The 15,342-nt window shown below is 38.8% G+C and overlaps 1 protein-coding gene across 1 annotated transcript in view; it reads left to right on the top strand.

Annotated features, from left to right (window-relative positions):
- wnt3 (wingless-type MMTV integration site family, member 3) overlaps window positions 1-15,342 on the top strand; it is a 36,325-nt gene that overhangs the window by 18,166 nt on the left and 2,817 nt on the right. Inside the window, exons 2-3 of the mRNA XM_057359234.1 lie at window positions 8,985-9,226; window positions 13,168-13,433. Of these exons, the coding sequence (XP_057215217.1) occupies window positions 8,985-9,226; window positions 13,168-13,433 (508 nt within the window). The remainder of the gene's footprint in view (window positions 1-8,984; window positions 9,227-13,167; window positions 13,434-15,342) is intronic.

Here is a 15,342-nt window from a genome sequence, read left to right as displayed (position 1 = left end):
ACTAAGTCAGTCTTATTTTCACTACCAAAGGAAGAACTTCTGAGGAAAAAATGGTTACTATTTATTTTTCAAACGACACCAAAGGAGTATAAACCGAACGTTTTACTTTGCGCGCGTCATTTTACCGAAGATTGCTTCATCAATCTTGGCGCCTTTACTGCAGGATACATTAAACGTCTTTCCTTAAAAGATGTTGCAATACCAACTTTATTTGGACCTGTAAGCTCCACCGAATCACAACCTGTAAGTGTGACTCTTTATTTTTGTCTTTACTTAAAATTAAATTTGTGTGACGTTATCTCATGTCTGTGTTTAGCTAACGTTACCGTTATTTTTGGGGTTGTTACTGTTTGTTTACCTAACGTTAGCTATAAACTCGTTGCGCTAATGTAAGTGTTCAACCATATTAACTCGCAAAGTCTTTATTTCAAGAACTGCGTGGTGTACTATAGTTATAATAACATCTGAAGATACGAACACCGTACACTGTATGCCGTGATAACTAACTGTTACAAGAGAAGTGTCTAAAACAGTCCTTTTTCTTACTGGCATCTGTATAAGGATTAAAGAATGATTCGTCAGACTCGGGCTCGAACTGGTAAGGTAAAATCGACGCCATCTCTCTCTATACACTGTTAATATCCAACCACCTGCAAACCGTAATACAGCAGTAATGATAGGCGGTCCATTTGCGACACATGCTGAACGCGTTTGACCAATCACAGCAGACTAGACCATTTGACCAATCACAGCAGACTAGACCATCTGACCAATCACAGCAGACTACACTATCTGACCAATCAGATCAGACTACGCTGGCGGAAAGGCGGAGATTACACAGATGAATCGCGGAACGAATCATTTGAGAGTCAGTCAAGAAGTAAGGTAATAAAAACTGCTTATTATTACGAAATAATAGTATTTTTACATCATGTATGTACATAAACTTGTTGTCGGACACTCCATAAACCAAAATAAGCCCTTAAAAATATTGAGGAATGTACTCTTTAAGCGTTTTAGAATGTCCCACATTTAGTTGTGAATGAGGCCTTCCACGCTGCTTGATCCACGTCCGACATTTCTCCCCTTGGGTTTTAGGTTTCGGGAAGGGAAAAAATTCCACCACCCCGTCCAAACTTTTAGGATACTGACTATCAGATTTACACAATCCATACGCACAATGCTTCGGCATGTTTCCCTCGCTCGAAAGCTTGATAGACCTCCCGCGCCTAGTTACGGTTGCTAAACCACGATTGGCCTGTGGCGGTTTTCGTGCGTGGCTTAGCGAAGGGTCAATACCTCTAGAAAAGATTAAATGAAAATGGTCTCTTAATTGTTTCCACGGCTGCATGTGGTATAGACCTATAGCCCTAATATGTGTTCATTTTGTTTTCAATTTAGCAAAAGACATGTTTTCAAATTTGCTTTTCAAAAGACATTTACACATTGGAATTATTTAGATTACTTTATATGCTTGTGCATTTTGGAGCTTTAACATGTTAGGACATAAAGTGACTGCATATTTTTATACATTTACATTTATGCATTTGGCAGACGCTTTTATCCAAAGGGACTTACATTGCATTATCCTATACATTTGTTTCTAAGTATGTGCAATCCCCTGGGATCAAACCCACGACCTTGGCGTTGTTAGCACCATGCTCTTACCACTGAGCTACAGAAAATCTTTAAAAACGTGTGTTCAGCTAAATACTGGGAAGGCATGAGGGTAAATTTTTATTTTTGGGTAAACTATTTCTTAAAAGCACTAAGCCACAAGTGGTCACATAAAAAACAATATTTAATAAATAGCTACATTTCATTAGGCCTTAATGAAAAAACCTTTATGATGTCCTTTCTAATGGATGCCGGGTCTGAAGGGGTTAAAAATTAAAATAAACAAGTTTTCCACGAAGTAATATAGTCCTCCTGGAGGATCTGCAGCAGGGGCGGTTCTAGGGGGGCCAGAGGGGAGACTGGCCCCCCTAAATCTGGAATCGTTTCTGGAATTTTTTACCACAACCGAGCAATTTCGGGTGCAATGCACAGTTTGTCCTGCGAGTGGCAGTAACGATGCTTGTGTGCCAAAAGGAAGATTACGCAAGCAAGACGCAAAACAATGTCGAGTGTGTGCGCCTTCAGCAAGATTACGTCTACATCATACATGTAATGGAAATATTTTGTAAAAATATAACGAAAATGCATATCATTACACATCATACTAAAATACTGACCTATATTTTCCGGTGTTGCGCATGTTAAATCTACATATAAAGCAGTCGTAACTCGTGCCTAATCAGCTGCTGCCAGAGAACGTGTAACACACTAAAGAAATTTTATTTGTTAATGAAATGAGATCAAATGCAACTTACATTTATTGGGGTGAATGTTTGATAAAATGCCCTTTTGCCTTATAATTAAAATAAATGGTCTGTCTATAATTTTGAGTATCTTTACTGTACTTGAGTATTATTTTTTCTGAGTACTTGTACTTTAACTTCACTACATTTGAAAGACAAATAACATACTTTTTACTCCACTACATTTATAAAAAGATCCAAAAGTAGAAAATGGTTTCTATGCAGCGGGGTTTACTGTGTGCGCAATTTATCTGGCTTGCGATCTGCCAGGACCTTTTACTGTTGCCAAGTATTTCAGTTTTTCTAAGCGGTTTTCCGGCAAGCTTTGAATGGCCATTTGGCAGATTTTTTTACGCAAATCTGGCAACTCTGGGATCTTTCCCGCTAAACTAATGTAAACGTAGGCGCTGCTACATTGTTGATAGCGCTCTAAAAAGGCAAATAGAACAATAAAAGACGAAAAAGGCACATGTTAAAGTGTGGTGTAATCATCTGTGGGTTACGATCAGTCAAAGATCGTTGAAACATTGTCATGAAAATGATCGACATAAATAAGCATCTACACCTTGAGCTACGTGTTAACTTCTGATCTGCTGCTGTATCATTTAAAGTGATTTGGAAAATGAATGATGTTTTTACTGAAGTAACTATAGTTGAAGTATTCCAGTTGAAATAAAAACAATAGAACTCTGCCCAAAATACAACAGAAAATGTAATGGATTTAATGGCTATAATGGGAATTGTACTATGGATACTTGTTGTCTACTTGTATGTGATGGATTCTATTGCTGGGATGGTAAATCCTATTGGAATAAAACCCAAAACACACTACAAAGAGGAATTTAATTTAAAAATCTCATTCTAATTAAAAAATTCATTGTTTTTTTCAGCAGGGATGGTATTTGCATTAAAACCACAGTATCCACAAATTTACCATTTTCTAAATATAGGAACCATACTCCAATTAATAATCTTTAGTAAAACCACAGCAACTAAACATACCATAGTTTCATTATATTCATTATTATACTAGCTATAGTTTATGTTTGTAGTTAAATTATGGTAATAAGTCCAACAAACACATGGCTTCTACACTTTACTATTTACAAGAACCTTACTACTTACTGGTAAATTGCTGCTAAAACTGGTAAAGGAAATATACAAAATAAAAGAACACTGCTCATTAATACATAGGCCTAGGGGGCTAATGAGGATAATTAGGCTAAATGATCATACAGGATTATATCTAAACTAAACATACATGTGCTAAACATATAAAGCTCTTAAAGGAGTTGCTCACTGCAAAATTTGCCCCCATTGACTTTCCATAGTAGGAATAAAAACTACTATGGAAAGTCAATGGGGGCAAATTTTGAAGTGAACTACTCCTTTAATACAACTGATACTGTGAGCTACTCTGTGTATTCAGTAGGTTGCTTCAGAAGCATAAGGTATATGACAATAACACAATTCACAACTGACATAAAGGAAATTTACTTTTAATACTTGAGTACTTTTAAAAGCACGTACTGCTGTACTTTTACTAAGTAAGAATCTGTCTTGACAACTTTTACTAGTGGAGTAATATTTGACTAGTAGTATCTGTACTTTCACTCAAGTAAGGAAGTTGTGTACTTCGTCCACCTCTGTAGCAGAGTTCAAGTAATCAATACAGTTTATTCTATACTGTCCTGTATATTACTTGTGGTGTATTTGAGAGTCGAGCTTTAGGTTTCATTTACACATTTTCATAATTTTCCAACTGCAGTTAAAATGAAGAGAAAAATTCTAAGGACACAATGTCCTATTTTAATAAGAAAACTAAAGATAATAGTCAGTCAAGGCTGGAGAAAGACGATGCTTCTGAAAAAGTGTCAGAAATGCACAAAAGCTTAGAGAATGAAGAAAGTCCAATAGAACAGAGGACGCATCAGCAAGGTGATTTAGTTGTGCAGAGAGACAACTTCTGTAACCCTGAAATTCTATGTGAAAAACATGAGTTTTTACATGAGTATTTAGTTAACATGGCATTCACATGAAAGTGTGCCAAAACCACATATATCACATGTGAAAATTTTGAAATTCATGTTTTTTTTCTTTGTGTAAAGGAAATACCTGATAATGTGACTCATGTTAAGATGACTGCTTAAGTTGATTTTTGGATATCTTGTTGTGGGTAGTTTTTCATTTATGTATGTACATTTAAGATGCAGAAAAGTGCCTAAATGTTATTATTGTTGTCATTGTTATTTTTACTACAATGTGTTGTGAAATAAATGACCATGGAACATTCATTTGAGCTGAACTTGTTTTATTAGCTTATTAGTTTACTTAGAGAAAACAGTAATACATGACAGTGAAAAATGACTGAAAATGAATCATGACACATGTTAGTGTGCCCCCTAAAAGCATAAGTGGCCCCTGCCTGGCCCCCCCCAGTTACAGTAGTCTAGAACCGCCACTGATCTGCAGAGGTTAGCTCTAACACTGATAAAACAATCTGAACTAGCAAATCGGGGATTACATAAATATTAAGTAAAAGCCTAAAGTAAAGTGGTCGTCAGTGCAGGATTAAAAACCTTAAAAGTGGCCGTCACTCGGACAGTTTCTGCATATCTCATGTTAATCTTCAGTATTTACAGAATAGTATCGTACCCTTCAAATATCCGTAGAGTCTTTAGTTTGATCACATTTATAAAAGACAGACACAACTGTACAATTATTTACGAAAACATACGACAAGCACAGAAATACTACGTAATACGTCCAACTCGTTTTTTGACAAGTTAGAAGACAGCACATTTAACATTGTAAATAAGTCAGAATGCATGAAACACCGTTGCATCCTCCCTTTAAGTAAAATCACTTAGCAAGAAACTGCTTGTCCAATAAAAACCAGAATTTTGACTACCCATTTCATAACAAACATTCTTAAATGGTTGTAACAATGTTAGTGGATACACTTAGATAACACATATTTGTCTTTGGGAGTCAATGGGTTCAGATGTTTCTTCAGGTATGTTTTATAGAACAGTCTGTGAGAAAATGAGGGAAGTACTCTTAATAGATTCCTCTGCTTTAGAACTGAACCTTTTTCAAATGCCAAGACACTGATTATGTGACTCACAGTACAGCTCAAGAAAGAGCAAGAAGGAAATCTCTGCATGCATATATCAATACATGTGTGTTCTGCATATATGAATGAGAAACATCCCCACAAAAATTAAATAAATACTGTATGCAACAAAAATAAGGGTGCAGTTGTTTATATACCAATTCTAACAGTAAGCATGTTAAAACAAGGCCATAACAACAATCCTATACGTGTCTTCTCGTTGTTATTTTGGGCAAAAAAGAAGCAAATTAAAATAATTACTAATGTGAAAATATAATAGTTTCTGGCACAAGTAGCATAATGGGCTTGCTTCCATAAAGTGTTGTTGAAACCGTGTTTAGGCAGATGCCAGCTCACTGTTTGGAGCAAAGGGAACGCCTGCTGTCAGATATCAGTCACTAATGCAATCCTACAGCTGCGCACACATATATAGTTATCCAAAAACACACACAAAAAGTGCAAAATACTCTAATCATTTATAATTTTCATAAAAATACAACTTAGAAGCTAGAATCAAGGCCATCATACACTCTTAAAAAATAAGGTGCTTCTTTGATGCCATACATTTACATTTATGCATTTGGCAGACGCTTTTATCCAAAGTGATTTACATTGCATTATACTATAGATTTGTTTCTAAGTATGTGCTAGTGGTACTTGAAGAGACCCCTGGTGCTACGTGACATGACAGGAAACTGTATATTCATTTCGTGTTTTAAATACAATGTCAAATGTTTAATACGTGATCGATAAATACGGAATACATCTCATATAGTCTATGTGCAATTTTTATACAGTTGTATTAATTATCGTGTATTTATCATTGATCGATGTAACGTGACAGACAGCTCAAACACAGAGCGGGAGCAGACAGATGCTTGTGAGTCCCTCTCTTCCGATGAGCTGCGTGCAGATTAAGCTTCTTATGTATTTCTGAACTTGAACCGCTGTTTAAAGCTGTTGTTCTTGCTGTAAAGTGCTAATTCAACACGCGTCTGCATCTACTCGAGGTTAAACCAATGAATGTGATTTAGTTTTGACGGGCCACATTGACGATAAAGTGTAAGTGTCTGTTATATACAGCTGTATCTTCTGTGTTAAATATTCTTTCTGCATTGTCTGTCTTTAATATAGGTTTGTAGTAACTTAGTCTTTCTGCAAGTCCCCACAAAGTTAAAGGAGAGGTTGTTCGAATGGTTTTACTAGATGTGAAATAAGTCTCTGCCCCCAGAGTGTGTATGTGAAGTTTTAGCTCAAAATACCCAGCGGATCATTTATTATAGAATGTTGAAGTTGGCCGTTTTTGAGTGTGAGTAAAAACGCACCGATTTTGCTTGTATATTAAATTTAAATGTTAATGAGCTTTTCATCCCAGCCCCCTCTCCAGAGGAGGGCGGAGTTTCAGGAACTCGTGCTTATGTGTAAAGTTACCGGCCAAAACAAAACATCAAAATGTCAGGAATTGTTAGTGGTGTTCAGCCCTATATGTACGAACCGGAGTCTGACACTGATGGAGAGACACAAGAAGTGACAACCTTAAGAATTGAACAGGACGTTTCCGAATGGTTAGTTGTAATTTTGCAGTTATTGTGAAATTAACGTTCTTCAAGTGATCGATAAGCATTAGCATGGTCCGTCATGATAATGTATAAATCGCTGTGCAGGTGCTCGTGTGGGAATTGCAGTAAAATGACTACAGAGCCAGAGAATAAATGCTGCATGGAGGTCGAGCAGGTATAGTTTAGCGTTACTACAGTTATACTACGCTTTCAATGTTGTTCTATCATGTACTGTCACACTTACTTTACGTATTGTTTACGATAAGCCCGACAGCATGTGAGGGCAGCGTCAATAAATACAGTTAGACGCTGTACTTCTATTGTTAGCAACATTACCAATATAGCGCGATAACAAGCCCATTAAGAGTGGCAATTTTGAAAGCAACAATATGAGGTGTGATACTTAACGTTACTACTTCTGCTGGATATGAGGACTGGGCACGAAGTGTTGGTATTGCTCCCGGTTTGAGTAGCAACCTCGTTGAAAGTCTAGCGTTGTACTGGCCCTCATTCGTGAAGCAGTCCGGTGTGAAATGATTGGCGGAAACGTGAAATACTTTACCGATTCTCAGCGGGACATTGCCTTCATAAATGAAATTTAACCATGCTGTTCTCTGTAACTCAGCTTGCGGGAGTCTATGGAGACAGTTATGCTGGTCGGTATATCCTAATACAAAACAACTGTAGTGCCCTCCGTGGCGCAGACATTGTGTAGCTCCAGTGACAATCTAACGATGGCGACTGTTGTACTTCCCACATGGGACTGTGTCTAAGCAAATAGGGCAGATTGTCACCACTGCTGGGCGGGCTTTACAGTTGAGTGACGACATTAACGGCAGAATTCAAATCTTTGCTTTTACCAGCAGGGTTTTTGAATTACGCAAATTATTAAAAAAGGAGTGAGCACATTTTTTACTGTTTAGACTGCTTGTTTACAGACACTGTGGACACGTATTAATGTTTTAACACATTATAAAAGTGAATTTTGCAAAATATGTGCCCTTTAATAAATCCCCCATAAGAGTAATTTAGAGAGCCCTGTTTACAGTGCACTACAGAAAAGTGTTTATTGTCCACTATTACTGCTGACTAACTTGAAAAACATGGAAAAACGTTCTTTAGTTTGAAAACAGCTGGTAAATAAAAAGTGTTCGTATTATTAATAATACATTAGAATTGGAGGACGAGGGGTAAAGATAGCTCTAATATTAATTTTAATGTTTATTCATGTGATTTCTCTATGGCGGTCATTAGGTGATACTTGGAACAACTAATTTTATTAAATCTGGTACTTGATCTGAAAAGTTTGAGAACCACTGCCATAGAAGAACCTTTTGGTTCCATAAAGAACGTTTAACATCTGAAGATTATAAAAAAGTAAGAAAGAGATGGTTCTTTAAAGAACCTTTGACTGAATGGTTCTTTGTGGAACCATTTTACAATAAGGTGCTATTAATTAACATTAGTAAATGCATTAGCTAACAATGAACAATTTTGTTTAATCCTTGCATTAACTAATGTTAACAGTGATAACGTTTGATTTTAATAATGTATTAGTAAATGCTGAAATTGGCATGAATTAATATTAATAGATGCTGTAGAAGTATTGTTCATTGTAAGTTCATGTTAGCTAATGCATTAACTAATTGTTAATGAATAGCACGTTATTGTAAAGTGTTACCAATGGTTCTTCTATGGCATCGCTGTGAAGAACCTTTTAAGCCCCTTTATTTTTAAGAGTATAGGGTCCAGACATGGCTTACACATCTCTGGCTAAATTCTCCTCCATTTAGTGTAAAGAATATAGTACACTGTGCCTGTCTATATTATTTCCAGTAATTAGCTTTCATTACTAGATCACAGCCATCTATAGAAATTCCTAGATCTCTAATTAGTACCCAGAGATCAGGGTAGCTCTAATCCATATCCCTTCTTGCCCTTATGTTTCAGGTCCCTGGCCCTGGGGCAACAGTACTCATCTCTAGGATCTCAACCCATCTTGTGCGGCTCCATTCCCGGCCTAGTGCCCAAACAACTGCGCTTCTGCCGCAATTACATTGAGATCATGCCCAGTGTAGCAGAGGGAGTCAAACTGGGAATCCAGGAGTGTCAGCACCAGTTTCGTGGCCGCAGGTGGAACTGCACCACTATCAAGGACAATCTTGCCATATTTGGTCCGGTACTTGATAAAGGTACGGTTAAGTAGCACACACAAAAATTTTAATACAAACTAGATAAGGTTTGTCTACCAAACAAATTGTAATCAATTGTACTCTAAAGTTCTAGAATAAAAAATACTGTAAATATCTGAGGTTGATAAAAAAGTAATCGCAAAGTAAACACTGAAAACAGGTCCAATAGACCCAAAAAATCATGCAAAATATCTCATATCCGAATGGACAGTTCTTAGCCAGAATAAGCTACAATGTGCACCAAATGTAATGCCAATGGTCAACTTTTTCTTCCGAGACCAACAGTACTACAGTATGGATCCGTCTACGAGAGTTGGCAATAGGCAAGAATTATTCTTGCCGGTATTCTGTACCGCACAGATCACTGGTAAAGATCCCAAAGCATTTAACACCAGTAAAGAACCTGGGCAGGAATAAGCAGAGTGGGAGACAGGAAGAGAGAAAAAGGGAAGGCAGGCCAAATGAGATTACAAGCAGCAGAAAAGGGCTAGGGGGTTCACTTCGACCCCTACTGTGCATGAAGACCAGTATGAGCCATCCCTGTGTGCCTCTTACCACCCGGCTCCCACGGACGCCCCATTCACACGCCCTTTTGACTGTGTCATGAAAGCAGGCTGAAAGGGAATCTCCATCCGTCCCCATCACGAAGGAAGAGAGGTGGAAGGCATGGGGAACTAGAGAGGGTGAGTGGGAAGGGGGCGATGGGCAAAGGATGAAGTAAGCCTGTGAGGTAAAGATAAGGAAGAAGGGCCTTTGGATTGGTCCACTGGGTTGAGTGAGAGGAACATCAGTATGGATGGGTCCTGACTGGGGTTCTTTGGAATAAAAGGTTATATTTTGGCATAGTGGCTGGTATGAGATGTATGTGTGTTTTGTGTATGTGTGTCACAGAAGGGGGGGTGCTCCTTTTGGAAATGCCAGCCCATGCTCTGGGCAGCACTGAACTGGGCTATGGGGTGAGGGGTGCTGGGCCCTTTTGTGTGGGTAATACAGTGTGACAACACAGAGACAAAGGCGGATTCATGGACCCAGCAGGTAGCGGGAGCTGCGCTCCTCTTGGCCCTTGGCCAGGGCTCCTGGGGCCCAAAGCTCACAGTTCTCTGTTGTGGCGAACTCAGCTGGGCCTGCCAGAACCGACTGGGCCTCCTTCTGGCCACAAATCCAGAGAGGTGCGCACCCAAACACAACCTTTAAAAAAGGACTGTTTGTGAACATGAGCTTCCTGCAAGAATGAAGCAATATGTGTGGCAACATGAGTCTGCAAATTCATAAGGTCAAGCTATATGACAGCAGACATCCAAAATATTCTTAATGCATGATTATACTACAAATGAAAAGAGTTGACATGACCTTGACTGCACCCTATCAGCTGATCTACTGTCACACACCTGTTACTGACCAAAATTAACTGAAAATTTAGCAGTCAAAAATATTTGTATTGCATTACATTTACTTCAAACCAAATTAGCCTATTTAAAAAAAAAATATATTATTATGTGACAACTTTTAGCAATTTTTGAAAAGTGACTCAAACAATAAAAAGCACACATTTTCCCCTCGAAATTACACAAAATCTGTCACAACATACGCTAGCTGTGTTCCATTTCAAAGGCTGCGCGTCCATTGGAGGACACTTCTGTCAGCTGCATACGTCACTGAAGCAATCTGTTTTTCAGAAAAGCAAACATTACAATTCAAAGGAAGATATTACAGTGATCGTGCCTTTTTTTAAATATTTTTTATTGATCGAATATTTGCAAAACTAGGGATGCACCGATATGTTCATTTTGGCCGAGAACTGATAAGCCGATAACTGATAAATTGGTTGATATACAGTAAATGTTCTAAATGTTTAAAGGGGTCATATGGTAAAATTGCAAAAATTAAAGTGTCGGAACAAAAGATGCATTCTATCTAAAAGCGAATGCTCACCCAGACCTGCCTGAAACGCCTCGTGTAACCACACCCCCACAAATCCACATCAGTTCGAGGTATGAGTTGACTAAGACCGCCCAAATGTATACGCAAGTAAGGTGGGCGTACCTGTCAGTACAATTGCTTTGGAACCTGATGTTCCACATATGGTAAGAGGTATATGGTATCACTACGCACTGGTTAACTGGCCAATCATAGCACACCTCGCTTTTCAGAGCGATGACCTTTGTTAAAAATCCGCACGTTTCAGAGAGGCGGGGCAAAGAGGAGATACAAACATGCACGGTATGTGGAAAATACAGCATTTTTTAACCTTAAATCGTGTATACACATTGCATTACATCTAAAACAAACGATAATATTCATTTTAGCTGTGTCATATCACCCCTTTAAACAGAGGAAATAATTCATAATTTATCGGCTTGAATATTTTGGCCTGATCCCAATAACATTAAAAATTAACATTTATTGTACAAAACCGATATGGCTGATAATACATCGTGCATCCCTATGCAAAACTCACAACCAAAAAACATGAAGGGTGATCAACAGTAATGATTTACGAAAAAAACATTAGAAATTGAGATATGAGGTTTCAGTCCGACAAGGACGACATGTTAATTTGATAAAGATTGCTTTTTTGAAGTGAAATAATTGATGTTATGAACTCTGATCATAAAAAAACTGTCTTTATATTATTTTAACAAAATTCTATGCAATGACACAGTTTCTTAATGATAATCACAAATGTCATTTAGCAACAAATCGACCTGTCTTTCGGAATTTCCCCTGAAAATTATTTGGCATCGGTGACAGCAAAGGTAATTTTTTTATTTGCAGAATTATAAAGGCCATAAACCAGTCTCAGGTGAAATTGAATCTGTCGCCAAAATATGATTACACTGTGACACACTTATTTCATGCGTTACCACCACAGTTGTAAAGCCATGTAACATTCTCTTTTATTTTAATCTAGTGGTTGACGAGTGTACCTGCCTAATAAACAACCAATTGTGTACCTGAGAGACTTGGTCTGACCCAGGGAACCTCTGTCATTAGAGCCAAACAAATGTTTAAGCTTTATGTTTAAGCAAGTTTAAGTTGCGCTTTCTCCTGTGGGAAGGTGAAGGGACACCGAGAGCGAGCCGAGCCACAGTAAGTGTGCTGCGATTGTGAAACGATAGTTTCTGGTTACATAATAAGCTGTTGCATTCAAAGCAGGCGTAACACCATCTCTCACCACATGCCTTCAGAAACCAAACACGTAGACTTATTGCTGGCCTTAACGCATGTGGCCGCAGGGCTCAGAGAGGTGGGAGATGAAGAGGGAGAACTCCCGAAACACAATCGAGAGAGAAACCAGCACACCTTTGAGACTACACACATCCCTGTGCTGTCAAAGATGACGCTGCACTTAAGCTCATCAATATACCTAACGCAAAAAAATACCCATGCCCTTAAGACACAGCACAGATACATGAGAGACTTTCAGGGTGACCGCAGGTTAAGGGAGAGAACTCCTTGATACCTTAGATAGACCCGAGATAGACTTTACTGTAGCTTCATTTCAATACCTAGTACTTGTCTATACTGTATACATAAGCATCAACCTTCTAAGATAGCATATTAACTGTCATGAAACCACAGACATTAATGATTTCGATTGCTCTTCAAAGCCTCTGGGTGCCTTACAAACAGTGCACAACGTGGAAAGATCTCAAGCGCTATCAATACATAGTTACATATATAGCACACACACAATTTGTTTTACAAATTCACTGTACTATTTTGTTTGCTCATTTTTTGTATTGAAAATTACTTATAATGACATAATCTTGGATCAGAGAGCACTATGGGATTGTCTTTTTCATAAAATATGTGCCATGAATTTTGGCAAAAATATCTTAAAAGGTAGCCAAATTTGGTGTTGCCTCCTAAGGGAGTCACTGGAAGTCTAGATAAATAAATAGACCATGGAATTGAGCTAATTATTCTCTTCTTTCTAGCTACAAGAGAGTCTGCATTTGTCCATGCCATTGCATCAGCCGGAGTGGCATTTGCGGTCACGCGCTCATGTGCAGAGGGGACGTCCACAATGTGTGGCTGTGACTCGCACCATAAAGGCCCACCGGGAGAAGGATGGAAGTGGGGTGGCTGCAGTGAGGATGCTGAGTTTGGGGTTCTTGTGTCACGGGAGTTTGCTGATGCTCGTGAGAACCGACCAGATGCTCGGTCTGCCATGAACAGGCACAACAATGAGGCAGGACGGATGGTAAGAAACAGCTCTTTCAAAAAAAACAGTAATTGGAATGCAATTCATAATTTTTTTTAAATATTACAGTATGCCAAAGCTGAGGTGAACAGGTTTGGCTAGGTCCCCTATAATTTTAGTGGAGACTTGAAGGCCTTATGTGTACACTTTTAAAGCGTACGCAAGGGTCCGTGTACAGTTGACATCAGAACAGTATGCCCACCACCGGATTTCTGTGTGTAATTTCAGAAGCAGCACAACTTAAAATTAAAAAAAGCTTTCTAAGAAATACACTTCATCTTTAAACCAGCAGGTTCATGATAACCAAGCAATGAACAAAGCTGTACTTGTTGTGTCGCTCCTGGGTGGGTCTTTTACCGCACACTTCACACAAGGAGTTAATACACCGCAGGTCTGTCAAATATCTCCTGATCCCTTGTCCCAAAGACGTCTGACTTGATAACTGGTATTTTGATGAGAAATTACTGGGTAATTACTTCCCTTATCCTTTCACGCCTCCCAAAGCGGGCATCTCTACTAAATCCATGACAGAGCGTAAACTCAGTTGATGGTTTGAAGCAGGCAGGGAGGAAAGAACAACACCGGGGTTCAGGGTTTAGCCCGTCACCGCCGCTGTCATGACTCAGAGTTGCTGTCTTTTGCACTAAAGGTGCTTAAGGGGCCACAGGCAAGACCACACTGCAATAGGCCGCTGCTTTGATCAGTGCTCGACAGGAATCAAAAGGGACCACAGGAGCAGGTAGTGAGAACTATAAGGACCCCAGCTGCCTTACCTGCACCATTGTTTTCAGCGCAGCCCACGGATCCGCCCAGGGCCTGAAGAGTTAGGAACATGATGTCAGTGGCCCCAACCAGCACCCCCAGGGTCCCTCAAACACCTGCCTTCCGCCGCAGCAGGGGAATTCTGCAGCTAAATATAGTAAGAGAATTAAGGCAAACAAACCAAAACAAAAGCGTAGAGTGCCACTGGCAAACTCCATTAAGCGGGACTTCAGAAGAGAATTAACAAAGAACCGCAAGGGCCTGTCTGCATGCTCAGCGCCAAACAACACCTGTGGCCTGAGATCATGAACAAAAAAGTTACAGACCAAAAGACCGTTTCATAGAGCAACCACAAGTTCCAAGTTCATTTTCAATGACAGAGGCGGCAGAACAGAAGCAGCACAAAAAGTGAAAACCACCCGCCAAGCTGCTGGCGACACACCCACAGAAGATAAAAAGATGTATTTCTTTTCACGCCTCTCTTGTGTCATTGACCAATTAGAGGAGATTTTATTTATATCTAATTGCACCTCAAAGAACAACAGGGGAACAGAAAACATAGTGTTGTTGATATTCCTGACCTCTATTTAGCTACAAATTAATATATTTAGGTTATATGTGACCCTGGAACACAAAACCAGTCATAAGGGTAAATATTTTGAAATTGAGATTTATACATCATCTAAACGCTGAATAAATAAGCTTTCTATTGATGTATGGTTTGTTAAGATAGGACAATATCTGGAATCTGAGGGTGCAAAAAAATGTTAATATTGAAAAATTGCGTTAAAGTTGTCCATCAGAGGCACTGTAGCAGGCCGTTGCTAAGAAAGAAACATATTGGTTTTAACGCTCTCTATTGGCTTACCGCTGTAATAACGTTGTGGAGAGTAGAACCCGAAAATGGAAATCCTACGCTTCACATAGATACAGAACTTGAGTGGGTAATTCCCAAAGAGCGGTCAACAGCGGGCGAAGTTGGTAGGCATGTATCTGGCCATTTTTGTTCATAATTTTGCGGCAATGATATTTTTGCAATATTTATGGTAGGAAATTTACAAAATATTTCCATGGAACATAATGTTTACTTAATATTCAAAGATTTTTGGCATAAAAGAAAAATCGATCATTTTGACCTGAATATTGT

Source organism: Triplophysa rosa, linkage group LG18 (genome assembly GCF_024868665.1).
Source record: "Triplophysa rosa linkage group LG18, Trosa_1v2, whole genome shotgun sequence".
Taxonomy (NCBI): Eukaryota; Metazoa; Chordata; class Actinopteri; order Cypriniformes; family Nemacheilidae; genus Triplophysa; species Triplophysa rosa.
This window is presented reverse-complemented; position numbering and strand designations above follow the sequence as displayed.